The sequence below is a fragment of the Vulpes vulpes genome, chromosome 7, assembly GCF_048418805.1.
Source record: "Vulpes vulpes isolate BD-2025 chromosome 7, VulVul3, whole genome shotgun sequence".
Classification (NCBI taxonomy): domain Eukaryota; kingdom Metazoa; phylum Chordata; class Mammalia; order Carnivora; family Canidae; genus Vulpes; species Vulpes vulpes.
Window position 1 is genome coordinate 86,418,843 of NC_132786.1, and position 15,234 is coordinate 86,434,076.

General features: G+C 41.2%; 1 protein-coding gene across 4 annotated transcripts in view; it reads right to left on the reverse strand.

Annotated features, from left to right (window-relative positions):
• Positions 1–4,165: 4,165 nt before the first annotated feature.
• Positions 4,166–15,234, reverse strand: part of SLC25A13 (solute carrier family 25 member 13) — a 184,597-nt gene continuing 173,528 nt past the window's right edge. For all 4 annotated transcript variants that reach the window (XM_026003803.2, XM_026003802.2, XM_072764347.1 and 1 more), the window contains 3 exons: positions 5,774–5,932; positions 5,589–5,679; positions 4,166–5,321 (listed from right to left, as the gene is read on the reverse strand). In XM_026003803.2, coding sequence (XP_025859588.1) covers positions 5,135–5,321; positions 5,589–5,679; positions 5,774–5,932 — 437 coding nt within the window. In that variant the 3' untranslated portion in view covers positions 4,166–5,134. The remainder of the gene's footprint in view (positions 5,322–5,588; positions 5,680–5,773; positions 5,933–15,234) is intronic.

A 15,234-nucleotide genomic window follows, 5' to 3' on the forward strand; every position in this document is an offset into this window, starting at 1 on the left:
ATTGTCATAAGAAGGTCCTGAACTGAGTCTTGTTGAGACACCCTTGTAGGTAAAGAACAGAGCTTGGGCTGCCACCAGACCTAGATTTAAATCCTAGCCTCCTCATTTGCTAGCTGAGAGATCACGAGCAAGATGCTTTGCCTCTGCGAGTCTGAGGTTTCCTCATTTGTAGCATAGGAAAAAGAACTGTACCTACTTTAAGGGCTGTGGGGAGGATTTAATGAGATCATGCCTGGCATGTAATACCTCATATTTAATAAGTTCTTAGTGGCCAAAGAACTCCAGGGTGGAGGCAGAATGACTCGCCCCTCTCTCTTTTGAAAGCAGCCCAGCAAGACCAGAGCAAGAGCAAGAGCAAGAGGTGGAAGGAGGTGATACGAGATAGGGAACAATGTTTTCTTTAGGCTGAATTTCCTTCTCCCCACCATACAGGACAGACTATGGTACGCTTGCACAAATCTGTTCTGAGAGCCTGAATCTATTTTAAAGTCACCTTAGAACTGCTCCACTGCCAAATGAAGCATCCTGCAAAGGGGAAGGAGCCCTGGCTAATGGAATCAAAGTGATGGTGTGCACTGAAGCCCCGATCGCCAGACCAGTGTGCTGGGGGTGTGCCTGTGACCCAGGAGAGGCAAGCCTCAGACAGGCACAATTAGTGTGTCTTCTTAACTTTCCTTCTGAAGTTATTCAAGGGGACTGTGGTTTTGCCTTGAGCAAAACCCCCTTAACAGCCGGGAATCTAAAAACAAACATTATTTTATTAGGTTACCCCAGCAGATGAAAGCCGAGTGTTCCATTTGGACTCTTGGAGTCAAAGGCATTAGCTAAAAACAAACCCTTTTGAGAAAGAGGGTTCCCGTTGTCCTCAGCAGCTTCTAAGGAAAGCTTGCCACTGTGCTCCTACGGACACATAAACAATAGGCAATGAGAGGAATAGAATGAGTTGTAAATAACTAATATTCATTGATAAGAAAAACTATTAAATGACATATCTCAACCCTAATGTAGCACTAATCTCAAAAGATATGATTTCTCAAAGGTTTATTTTTAACAATGATCAGGAACTTTAAATATTGTTTATATGACAGTTCCTGAATCAATTTAAGTAATTAACACCAACTTTAAATAGCTGTAGCTTTAATAAAAGATGTATTTACAACTTCTAAAGTGTGTGATCAATACAGAAGACTGTGATTGTTTTCAGTTATGGCTTGAACTCCAGCAGGAGAAAAGGCCTATAAAGCAGGAAAATAATAGAGATTGCTCATTGGGAAAAAAATACGTATTTCTCAAAAATCCATTCACCCACCCTTCAAAATAATAACCAAGAGCCTACTAAGTTCCAACAACTTTTTCGAACAAAAGCCTCAGTCCCTACTACAGCCCATTATGGGCGTTCAAACTAAAAACTGTCACAGTTTTAAAAGACAGAGGTACAATGCTTTTAGCTGCCTTGGCCTTGAAAATGAAGCAGTGGACCCCCTGAGGTCTTCCTAACATTGAAAATAGAACTCTTGGGTAAGGGTTGGGCTATTCCCGAAAGGTAAAACAAAAAAGGCACACCCCCTCTGTGGGCAGTACCATTTGTGGAAAGAACATTTCAATGCTCTTACCAGTGAACATGTCTTTTAAAAAAATCTTTGGAAAAATCCACATCCTGAAAGCATTTGATTACCCTGAATTTAAAATGGGCTTTTACTCAGTGGCAAAGATACAAATTCATCCCCTAAAGAATGGCTTCTGTGGTAAAAAGGCACATGATGACTTTTAGAGGAGAGGGTTATCTACAAGGCTGATAAATGGGGCCACAAGACAGGACTCATCAAATTCCATTACCGGAGGCTTCCCTCCCTCTACCTGAAGAATTCCAACGTGACTTGCTGAAGACCTAGCTGGACGGGGTTACAAATAGTTTCAAGCACAATTTCTTCTCGTTTTTATTCCCTGCTCCCTGAGTTATGTGCTGTTAAACATTTCCAGAAGACTGTCAAAATGTAAGCATCCTGAGGTTTACATAGGCCACACCATTAAATAACATATAAGCACAAAATTTTAAACATTGTTTTCCAGCAATGGTAAATATTTTAGCTAAGTAAAAACTGAAGCTTGAAATGCAATAAGCACTTAAATGACTCCTTTCTGTGCCAGAATTCTTATTTTCCCCTGTGCAACCCTGGCTGCTGGGATTAAGGCGACCCCAGGGAGCTCAGCAAATGGTTGTGGGTTATGAGGTGTAGCATGAGCTTGGCGACAGCATGCCACCCAGCCTCAAGAAATCCAGCCACGACTGGAACCCAAGAATCAGTGTGTTCACTTTGTGGTCAGCTTCACATTTTTTCCCCTCCTTGAAAAAAAAAAAAAAAAAAAAAGCTGCTACAAAAATCAGGCCTCTACCCCCATGCCCTAAGCAACAGGAGGTGGACCAAGGGCAGAGCTGAAAGACTCCATGGCCTGGCCAGCACAGCAGGGGGAAGTTGGGCCCCTGGGATGGGCAGGCAGCTTGCGGGGACTTACACATCTTTCAGCTCCTCAGCATTAAGGAGGGAAATGCCTGGCTGCATGAACAGCAGCCACGGTACTGCCGGCACTGCCGACGTACTGTGCTGTCACTTCAGGAAGAAGGAAAACCCAGAACAAATTTGACGTGGTTTTCACCACACGGTGATTGCAGAACTATTCAAGGATGTCACAGTCACGCCACCCACTGAGCAGAACTCAGATGGAAATTAGGCCTCCTTCAAAGTGTCTCAAGTCACTGCCTATTCTGAACAGAAACAGCCAGGGATTTTAAAGAAACACAGCCCTCTGGTCCTATCTCCTCTGGCTTCTCTGGTTTCTTCTTTACTGCAGAAAATCGCCCTCAGCTACAGGTAAATATAGCGATAACTCTTAAAAGCAGCAGGTACAATAAATGCACCTTTTCTGAGATCTGGGTCACTGTTGTTACTATGAAAACTTGATCTTCTGTCAAATTCTAGCAAGTGAACAAAAGGAACACAGAGATTTTCACGGAGGGACTTCTGTCCACATGCAAAATACCAACATTTGAGTGATTTGTTCTTGCAACATCACCCAAAATTCTAAGACATATTTGGAGTTTTGTGACTGGTCTCTGAGATTAAAACAGAACTACTGGGGATCCCTGGGTGGCTCAGTGGTTTGGTGCCTTCCTTCGGCCCAGGGCATGATCCTGGAGTCCTGGGATCGAGAACCATGTCAGGCTCCCTGCATGGAGTCTGCTTCTCCCTCTGCCTGTATCCCTGTGCCCCCACTCCCTCTCTCTCATGAATAAATGAATAAACTCTTAAAAAAAAAAAAAACAGAACTACTGATCACTTTTCACACTGAGCACGGATTGGGGGGTGAGGATGGGTAGACAGAGGGAGTGGTTTTCATTTTAGTTTTTCAAAGGGAGCCACAGATATATACTTTCTGTTTCTGGCGAGGCTAATAAAGCTTTTGTTCACTTAGGAAAAAAAAAAATCAGACCCATGGATGGTGCTGATGCTTCACAATTTTGTTTTGTTCTGATACTCCCCAGTTTTGAACAGTAACTTTTAATGACAACCTGTTGATTGAGAAGTATGATGGAGACTGCAACGCAGCTGTCTCTCCTGGAGGGAAGTTCTGGAGACTCGGTTCAAACTGACTGCTTGCAGGTTCTCAGCAGCCTCTTCAGAGTCTGAGAAGTCTAAAAAACCCATATTCTGTTCAAGACTAGCTCCGTTCCCCAAATGACAGTGTTGGCCCAATACCAACAAATGTCAGATACAGCGATGTCTGGTTTTCTTATGAGGAAGGATCAGAGTAGATTAGAAAATACAATTGCCATTTCATTCCAGTTTTCATGCCCACCTTCCAGTGAAACTTCACATTATAAAATGAAAATTTTTATTAATTCTCATGGGCAAATGCCCAAAGCACTGAGGATGACCAGAGAGAAAGTGTCAGTTGGTTGGGTTCCTTGCTTATCTAGGGTGAAATGTAATTTCTTTTACTCACTCTGAATGTCAGCATACTGAAAATCAGGGTACACATGACCCTGAAGGGCCAGGAGGAGAGCCATGCCAATATGAATAAAAGCACCTTGAAAATGAAAGATACAGAGTCCAGTAATGACAATTACTGCAGTCATTTGCCATGTGACATACACAAGAGCAAACAATAGCTTTAAAAATAGTTTATTTCCTTCTTCACAAACACTTGAGCCTTCTGAACATTATGCAAGGCACCACAAATTAAATAAAAACATTTATTAGATTCTAATTGTCTTACACGATTCAAAAATAAGTGGGATTTTTCAAAGCAAATAGGTGCCAACTGTGGGGGGCTGGGGTAGGGTGGTAGGGGGCATGAATGCAGGCATCGGGACAGAGGGCACGTGCTTTCCTACACTGTCTACTCAAACAGGCAGTGACAGTACGTGAGCATCAGATGAGCAGTAATTCAAAATGAGTACACCCAGGAGAGGTGCTGCATCTCATGGATTCTCTGTCTACAGGATACAATGCCTCAAGAACCTCCCTAAAAAGACCTCTCTAATAGTCTTGATAGCACTAACAAAGTATGATTATTAAACATCTTCAATGTGGTTTTCATTACAAAGAAAAAAAGTTTCACATAAAAGCTTCATAATATAATCCAGAAATAGAATTAGTATATGTTTAAAATCTGAAGCCAAGCTGGCTAATTCTGATCCTTTTTTTTTCATTACTTCCAGTGTTGTTGTTTTTTTTATAATGATAAATAAGCATCCAGCTTCCTACCAGCTGAAACATGCATGAAACACTTTGCTCTGAGCACCATGATTGCCTTTCAGTAGTCTCTTTGGGACTATAATCCCAAGCCAAGGAGAGCAGCTCTCACTTCTATTCAGACTTGCTCCTTCCCCCAAATCATGTTAGTGTTGACCAAATCCCAGTAATTGTCAGATACAAACACAGGTTTGTGAGCAGAGGCCACAAGAATAATTATGAATAATTTCACAATGATCTGGTTAAGAAAACACACAGAAAATGAATGATTTCACCTTATAAAAAGCCTCGACTTAAATTTAAACAAGAGATGGAAGTGAAAGGAGGAGACACTGTTTCCCATGGAGACGAGGCACTCTGTAGCGCCAGCACCGCCCCTCCTATGGGCCTCCACTGATAACCGCTGAGGTAGACGCCGGTGGCTTGAAGAGAGGTAGGTAAAGTCCAAATTTGTTTTCAATCCCCGCAAATGTTGCAACTGCCAGTTTGTAGCCTCCAACGTGATCAGGATTGGGAGCAGGCAGTATGATCCTGGATTTAGGAACTGGCTCTGATCCCACGGGTTTTCTAAAAGAGGAAATGGGGTGAGAATCTATCATTTTTTACCTTGGTAAAAGTGACATTCAAAGGTTGCAAAAATCTGCATCAAGTAAAGGAGTTGTGGAATGCTAGTCGGTTGTATTTTCCCCTTTGAAATGAGTTTGGTCACATGGTTTCAATATTTTCCTGTATCTTTCCTATTACATCACAGGAATGAGACTGACATACCCTTCTTAATGAGCACTGAGTGTTGGAGGAGCTGCCACCTGGCTGCAGATTTAGCAGGATACTTACACGCCTCCAAAGTCAATGTAGAACCATCGCTGTAGCAATTCATATGTCAGCAAAGTTACCCCAAACTGGGGGGAGGATCGAAATACGCGAGCTTTGGAAAAAAATGGAGAAATAATAGATTTAATTCAATTTTAAAAAAATTACCTGATACGAAAGTTTTAGTTAACAACAAACTATTTCCATACCACCAGCTCCTTTCCACAGAGCTTTTGGGCCTTCTTCCCGCAGTATTTTCCTGAAGCAGTCCATCACACCGCTGTAAGTGGTTTGGCCAGCCCTGGCGGCCACCTGTAATCGCGTCTTGATAACATCAGCAGGGGTCACTAAGGATGCTGCGGGCATGCCTGCAGGAAAGGCACCACCATCACAGTCTGGTCACATTCACACTATATAAAAATCACTGTGCTTTGAACTGCTGGCCGTGGAGAGAAAGTTAAGAGTCTGATGAAATCAAATGTCTCTTCCACCATCCTGAGAAGCACAGCCAGCACTACCCTGTCTGCAGGGACAGAAGCTGCACAGACATCCTTCACCTCCGCTTCCCCCAACTGCCTAACCTTTTTGGTATAGGATTGTATTTGCTAAAGGTTTTAAGGAATCATTTTTCAATATCCCTACTTCAAGTGGAACAAATGGAGAAAGCTTTTCTTTTTCTTTTTTGTTTTCCCATCTAAATCAGAAACCTGCAAAGTTATTAGGTCCGATTTTCAGAAGTGAAGTTTGTTATGCGTTTCCTCTTCACGCTTTTCTGTGGCTGCTGGCAGTCACATGAGGTGCCTTCTCACACACATTCAACCACCCCCTATCCACCAAAGCCCAACCTCTCCAGTTACACCAGAAAAAGACTTTACTGAGGGCTAAGCAAACACTGGTGTGTGTGGGGGGGAGTGGGGGGAGGATTGGTGACCAGAGGTAGAGACTCCCATAGATAATACTTCAGGATTCCTTTTTCCTAAAACTGACATCTCCAGAAAAAATATTTGACAGAAAGCTGAAAATTTATACTGGCTGATAATCAATGAAAAAGAAACAACAACAGCAACAAAACTCTCCCAAAATTACCAATGGGAAATTTTCTAGTCATTTTATCCAAAATGGGGCAGCCCATGTTTAGATTTTTTAAAAGCGAGACTGTACTCAGAAGACACTGTCTCTTATGGTTTTATTACTTTTCCATTATGAACCTATTCCAAACCAAATTGGTCAAATGCAGATGCATAAATCTCCTTTGCTTTTTTTAAGGCTTAATAATTCTGTAAGAATTTCTGTCCAAACCAACGTGGTCTGGCTCACAAGTACATCTCATCCTTCTAACAGACAGCTTTAAAGTTATTGTGTGTGTGTGTGTGTGTGTGAGTGTGTGTGTGTATGCGTGTGCGCCTGGGGAAATCTGCACAGTACAAGTTTGCATTTAAATTACTAAACTGCATCTCTTTCTCTTCTATCTTTACTGAGTTCCTCACAAACACCTATCCTAAGTAACGTTTTTATAAAACATATCACATTTTTTGCATGTGAAAAAGCTCACTTTATATCCAATGCTTCACTGAATAAGTCATACTGAATTTCCTTTAACTTGGAGGAATTATTTTAACTTTGAGCCAGGAATTTATCCTCCAACATAATGGGAGGAAACATGAAAAATGCTTAGAAACCCACTGTGTTCACACCACCCATTACGTTTCACTTCCTGGTTTAGAAAGAGTTTAGCCAGGCTGTCTGCTTTAGGCATATAGTAAAATCCTCCTTGCAACAGTGAGCAGGCATGTCCGAGTGACAGGGGGAGACACACAGGCAATAACATGGGTTAAAAAGTCTCCTCCAGTTAGTTTTCATAAACAGTTCCTTGTTATGGAAAAAGAGAGAAGTATTAGGGGGCAGGGAGGAAAGATATTGATTGTAAAATAAATATGCCAAAAAACGGGTGAGAAGTTGTCTGGCAGAACTGAGTGGAAGGAAGTAGTAGCAATAGTGATGATGGTGTGTGGGTGGGTGGGGGGATGCGGGATCCTGCCTGGGACTCTCATCTGTCTCCCATCTACCCTCACCTCTCCCAGGCTGGCAGCTGTGAGGGCCTTGGAGTTACCACGGCTCTTCGTGGATGGAGGATTTCTGATGTAAGACTGACTAAATGACCCTAGAGAACAGCCTCAGGCTCCTCCAAAGCAAGGCCAGGAAAATAGTAGATACTAATAGTAGATACCAGAAAGAGCATGGCCACAAGAAATCTGCTAATTTTAGGGGCCAGGGTTGGCAAATTTGCCTAGTCTCTCCTGGTTTCCAAGAGGTTAAGACAACACTGATCAAGAGGTCTCGCTTTCTCTATCCCCAAAGATGGGGGAGCAAGAGTCAGCTAGGGAACAGGGAGCCTTGCAGGTTCCTCAACAGCAGCCTGCCTGAAACTTCAGTGATGAGACAAATAATGAGACCTTGGGGCTACCTACCTATGTGACAAGAATCATTTGGGGTGCTCTCCAGCCCAATATGAAATTATAATGCCTTAAAGGGGGGCTTGACACCTAGAAAGTAAAGTTCATTTACAACAGAAAGAAAGCACAGCCAGCAAAATACAACTCTGGAGCAAGACATTTGCAATTCTCATAAATATCCCATTAGCATTTGTAAAGAATGTGCTTCTCTGTTTATGGGATACAAAGTTAATATCTATTTATTTTGGATCAAGTTTAAGAGTTTCACAAATTCCCTCTGTACCCTTATCTGCAGTATCTACTTGATGGATCAGCTTCTAAGAGAAGTGTCAAGATTTGGAATGAGAAAATACCATGATCTTATCGTACTGCTAAATTGAGGTTTTATAAAACAACAGTATGTTGATAATACACAGTGGCTGATGGCAATACACCATGAAAGGATTTCGGTTTAAAATGGAACCAGAAGGCAGGAGGTGGAGATTCTCACGCATGCTCCTTCAGAAGAACGGAGCTTGAGAACTGAGAGACTGATTTTCCATAAATGCTTGATTTGGAGAAGACTTGAGATTTATTTCCTGGCCAATGAACATGTGGCAAGCAAGGTGTCCTCGTGCTCAAGCCAATGAGTTTATGGCTTACATGCCGGTTATGACTTCTTGCCTACAGAATCGCCTATAGCCTATTCCAGAACATGGGTCCCTCACTGCGATTCTTCCACTAGTTCCGAATAAACTCAATTCCTGGTAATTCCAGGTGGCCTCGTATTATCTATTTAGGGTGGCACTATCTTCTTAGGGAATTTTATCTTTTGTAAGTGTAAAATATGCCTCTGTGCCTCTTTAAACCTTGAATTCCATTTTGTCTCACATTAATATTGCTAAACTTGCTTATTTTTGGTATTTGCCTAATACATATTTTTCAATCTGCTCTCTTTCAGTTGTTCTATGTCACTGTTTTCTCAAACTTCAGATGACTAGATTCCCTTTCACAACTCATCTAAAATAAGCATTTGTTTTTACTAGGGGCACTGAATCCATTCAATCATGGTTATAATTGTGGTTATTAGATTTATTTCTGCTATCCTATACTGTGGTTTTCATTTTCTCTACTTCTAGTTGTTTGTTTCCCTTTTGATCTCCATCCCTTCCTAATAAACATTTATCACAGAGGTACAATAATTACCGTATGTATAATAAATTAGCATTTATTTGCACCCTTTGCCAACAAGCCCTTCTTACATAAAAATACATACACTAAAGTCACCAGTTATTTAAATCTATTCTCAGGTTTAACTTTTATTTGCTCTGTTTCATATAGCTCCTACTTTCTCCTTTCCTATATTCACTTTTCACTCTGCTTCAGGCATGTCTGTGAAGTGTAACCTTTGAGTTATGGGAGAAAAGAACTTGAGATATGCCCTCCCTCCTGAAGGTTGGTGTGCCTGGCAATGCCATCAAGACATCCTTTCCATGGCATTTTGAAGGTACCCAGGACTGCAGATGAAAAGATGAGTCGACTTTTATTAATGATTTGTTTTGTGTCCACCCCTTATACTACTTCTCTCTAGGGAACTCCTATTAAGTAGATGTTAGACTTCCAGGACTAATCCTACACGTCTCTTACATTTGCTCTTCCTTTTTTATCTATTTTTGCTCCATGTTGTAGTGACTTCACTTTTTAGATGTCTAATTTGCTCTTTGAGCATATCCATTCTATCATTCAGACCATTTATGGCTTTTTTATTTTGACGATCCTTCTATTAATTTTCAAGAAAGGTTCCTTAAGATTCTTCCTCTCAAGGGGCGCCTGGGTGGCTCAACTGGTTCAGTGCCCGACTCTTGATTTTGGTTCAGGTCATGGCCTCAGGGTTGTGAGACTGAGCCCTGTATCGGGTATGGAGCCTGCTTAGGATTCTCTCTCTGTGTGTCCCTCTGCCCCTATCCCCCTCTTAAAAAAAAATAGAACATTAAATAAAAAACATGGAAAAAAAAAAACCCTGTTCTTCTCAATTCTCTCTGCAGATCCTAATTATAGTTCTTTAAAAAGTTCTCCTTTTCTCTGAATTGCCTGTTTTCCTTGAAATTCCTGTTTACTTGTCTCGTTGCTCGTCTGAAGGACCTCCCGCTTTCTATTGATCTTGAAGTTCAAAGAACAGGCTCATCAGTACAGTGCTGGCTTCTACCACCCCCTAGGTCAGCTTCACCTTCAGGCTCCTCTCCTGAAGGGGAGGGCCAGCAATGGGCCTTATGAAATGGGGGAGGCCAGTTAACTAGGTACAAGGTGGTGAGGTGGCCTGGCAGGGCTGGGACCTTCCTAGTCACTGAAAGGTGGAACACTTCAGTCTGGAAGTAGAAGAAATTATTTTATATCCCTCTTGGGAAGAGCTCCCATTAGTTTATTACTTTGGCCATCAGGGTAAAGGTCTGGAACCTTAAGCCTTCCCCTACTTTCTTCTGATTCCTTACACTTGCCCTCCTCAGGCAAGTGATGCCTTGCTTCAGAAAATAGCTCTGGCCTGGTCTAGATTCAAGCATTGCCTAAAGCTCCAGACAAAAAGAAGCAGGAAGGACCCAGCCCCACCTTCCTGCCACCAGTGCCACTCCTTAAGCCCTGTTAAAGATTTACCTTAAGCCTACCCCAAAGCTAGGTGTCCAATTGTTCACTCATAGGTTAAAATTTTCTGGGTCTGCTCTTACATGGAGAGCAGTTTTTCCTGCCAGTGTCCTGGGCTGTGGCACTGTCCAGCTTAGTTTCAGAGTCAATATGCTTCCATCTCCAGCCTTCTGAGGCCTGGTGCTGACATTTTCTAGTGCCAAAAGGAGTTTTAAAACATGTATTTTCTGACATTTTAAGGTATTTGGGACAAGAGGAGAGAAAGATGAATATGCTCAGTCTATTACTTTGATTCAATCTCTCCATGACTTTTTTTTAAGGATCTAAGAATTGCTTTGAAATTATCTTGACCTTTATGTCCACATCGTTAACAAATCTGAGTCAACAGTACTTCCCTTCTAACTTAATTCTTTTAATATATCTGCAAGAGCATCACGACAATCACACATAGTTAGCAATTCCCTATCTATGCATTGATTAGCTCTTAAAGATGCTCCCAAATTATAACTTAGTCTAAGGTGACTTATCCTTTATTTCACTGCTGACAGTTAAAATCACTGGGTATGACAAAACTCTAAAATTTGAGAAGCGCTAGATATCCTTTCTTTGAGATCATACATAAGCCATACTGAAATGCCCTTCATTAATCAAGAAGCAACATGTTCATTGCAGAGAATTAAAAAAAAATTTTTTATTAAGGTTTTATTTGTTTATTCATGAGAGACACAGAGAAAGAGGGGAAGAGACATAGGCATAGGGAGAAGGCTCCCCGTGGGGAGCTCGGTATGGGACTCGATCCCAGAACCCCAGGATCACAACCTGAGTGGAAGCAAAGACAGACACTCAACCACTGAGCCACCTAGGCCTCCCTAAAATTTAGTTTCTTAATTTCAGGCTCCCTGCTTCAGCTCTCACCGTGACACACTAAGGCACATTGGTCAATGAACATAAATTCACATATCAGTTAGGCTTATTCTATCCTATGAAATAATGGAAATGTTTCCATGATTTAAAGATATTCCCAGTTTACAACCAGATACATAAATCTAAAAAAAAAAAAAAAAAAAAAAGACAAGAAAGAAAAGAAAGAAAGAAAGAAAGAAAGAAAGAAAGAAAGAAAGAAAGAAAAGAAAAGAAAAGTCAATATTCTCCAGGTTTTGAGATCTCAACAACCACCTCTGTTGAAATACCTGCTAAAGCAATCGAACTTTAGGTCAAATAAAATTTTTAGAAAAAGATAGTACTTACTGAATAACTGAAATTACTATCAAAATATAGAAAGCATGATCATATTAATGTAATCCCAGACCCATCTTATTTATAAGTGTTCAACAAAAAATATATACGTACTCTATGTAGGAGAGTAACTTAAACATAAAATTATATTTTACATAAAAATGCACATAAAAATAATAATGAGACATTTCTGTATTACAATTAAAAGGTTAGTGGTCAACTGCTATTCATTGTGTTTATTTTGAGATAAGCTTTTCTCCTTTCTCTTAATGACACAGATCAAGATCACTCTGGCCCTGGTATGTACTTCCTGGGATTCTGTGCCTACTCCATCTGTGTCTCCTCTCTAGGAAATGGCTTTGCTTTCACTGGCATACACAAAGGGAATATGTGGGCCTGATCCATCTTCCAACAGTCCCCACTTGTGTATTTTTGTGCTCACTGTCCTTGCTACTGTTGCACTGGGTACAACACACGTCTACACAGAAATCTTCCTGGCCTTCTGGCTGAGCCTGCCAGCAGGGTTCTACACTGAGCAGTTGGTTGTTCGGCTTCCTCCTATGACATCAGTTAATTGCCTATCGCCAGATATAGTTTATTATGTTCATCCTTTTTTTCCCCTTAGAGATATAGGCAGAAGGAGAGCAGGCTCCATGCAGGGAGCCTGATGTAGGACCCGAACCTCAGACCTGGGATCACACCCTGAGTCGAAGGCAGATGCTCAACCACTGAGCCACCCAGGTGTCCCTATTATGCTCATCTTATAACAAAATACAATGCTTACTAATTCTGATCCATTTTTTGGCAATTTTATTTGGATTTTAAGCTAAACAATCAGTTGCAAATGATAGTTTCATATCTTCTTTTCTAATATTTATATCTCTCACTGCTTTTTCTTCTTTTACTACATTTAATGGAACCTCCAGAATAAGCCTGAAAAACAAGGATGATATAGACACGTCCTTGTCTTATCCCTAAAATTCAATGAAAATGATAGTTATGACATTTGCCACTGGCTTCTGATTTCTGTAATTACACACTGAGAAAGTAGCCTAGTTGTCATGATAGAATTTACACAGATTTGAGGAATATGCTAGACCATCAAGCTTTGAGGCTAACATGTTCTTTAAAGAACAAAACCAATGACAGTTTGTCTTGTATTTTTTATACTGCAGGGAAGGACAAGGTGGACAATAAAATGAAAATAAAGCATGACGGCCAGCTCCCAAATGACTCTCAGTGACCTTTACCTCCTGTATTCACACCTCTGCCTCTATTCAGTCTCCCTGTATGTTACACAGGGCTGATTGGTGTAACCAACAGGATAGTGTAGAAACAGAGGCTTGGCCACAAAAGACATGGCAGCAACTGCTTTGCTTCCTTCCTCTGTCTTTTTTTACCACCCTTCTCCCCACTCCCTTCATCCCTTTCTAACCTAGCTCGGGGGTGGTGGGGGGGGGACGTCAGCCACTGTCCCAAGAACATCCAAGGTGACCACCAGTGAGGCTGTGTGGCAAGGGACTGAGGCCTCTTTGTCAATGCCATGTGCCTGAAGCCACCTTGAAAGTGAACCTCCCAACTTTAGTCGAGCCTCTGGCTGACACCTTGACTGCAACCTCATGACACACCTTGAGCTAGAGGCCCTCAGATAAACTGCTCCCAGGCCACAGAAACTGTGAGATGATCAGTGTCTGCTGTTTCCAGCTGGTCAGTTTTGGGGAAATCGGCTATGCAGCAATAGATAACGAACAGAGAAGGTATCTGAAAAACAACTCTGAAAGCTACTAGGGTCGCCGCAGGGCTAAAATAGCAGCATGTTCCAGTTCCTATCTCCAAGAATCATGTGGTAATGCATTAAATCAAAAGTCATATTTTTTTTACTAGCACACTCACATGAGAGAGAATCTCTTTCTCCAAGGAAATGCCCCAGAAAAGAGGAAAAGCCTTTAAGCACAAAGATGTTTTTTTCAATATAGTGTATTTACATTTTTTTTTTGAAAAAAAAATCTAAGTATCTAAGATTAAGGGCTAGATAAATATGCAGCAGTTAAAAATTATAACGTTTTAAAAGATATATAAAAGTATTATCTAACATTTATTTTTTAATTTTTAAAAAATATTTATTTATTTATTCATTCATGATAGAGAGAGACAGAGATAGAGATAGAGATATAGAGAGAGAGAGAGAGAGGTGGAGATACAGGCAGAGGGAGAAGCAGGCTCCATGCCTGGAGTCCAACTTGGGACTTGATCCCAGGACTCCAGGATCGTGCCCTGGGCCGAAGGCAGGTGCCAAACGTCTGAGCCACCCAGGGATCCCAAGTATTATCTAACATTTAAAAATACTTATTTGGGCAGCCCCGGTGGTACCGGGGCCTGTATTCAGCGCCGCCTGCAGCCTGGGGTGCGGTCCTGGAGACCCAGGATTGAGTCCCACGTCGGGACCCTTGCATGGAGCCTGCTTCTCCCTCTGCCTGTGTCTCTGCCTCTCTCTCTCTCTCTCTCTCTCTCTCTCTCTCTGAATAAATAAATAAATAAATAAAAATATTTAAAAAATTAAAAAATAAAAATACTTATTATGTGCCAGGTACTCTCTTGGATCTTTACATTTATTTACTTTATATATGCTGATCTCTAGAATGATCTTATGAGACTAAGATTATTCTTTACTTTTTATGTAGAGAAACAAGCAGAAAGGGGTTACAGAACTTGCGCAGGTTACACAGGTCTAAGTGGGGAAACTGGAATTTTTTTTTTTTTTTAATGATTTTATTTATTTATTCATGAGAGACACAGAAAGAGAGAGAGACAGAGAGAGGCAGAGACACAGGCAGAGGGAGAAGCAGGCTCCATGTAGGGAGCCCGAGATATGGGACTTGATCCTGGGACTCCAGGATGCTGCCCTGGGCCAAAGGCAGGCACCAAACCACTGAGCCACCCAGGGGTTCCCCCCCCCCCCTTTTTAAAAGATTTTGGAAACTGGAATTTGAACCTGTATTGTCTGGCCCCATAGCATATGCCATAAACCATTTTGCTGCGATGGCTAACAGTGCTTCAGCTATGAAATTAAGTGAAAACCACATATCCACAGTGTGATTATAACTCTATTAAAAACTATGCAAGGAGAAACAAATTAGCAGAAATGTTAAATAGGGATTATCTTATAGTGTGGAATAACAGATTATGTTCTCTTATTTACCGTTACTTTCCAAATATTTTACAATTAGCAATATTATTTTCCTAATCATAAAAAAAGTAACAGAAGAAAGAAAATAAACCTTAAAAGAGAAAAAATCAGCCAGTAATTTCTATGGCTCTGGTAACATGGATTACTTAGGAAATTCCTACCCGGAGATAAAATTCCT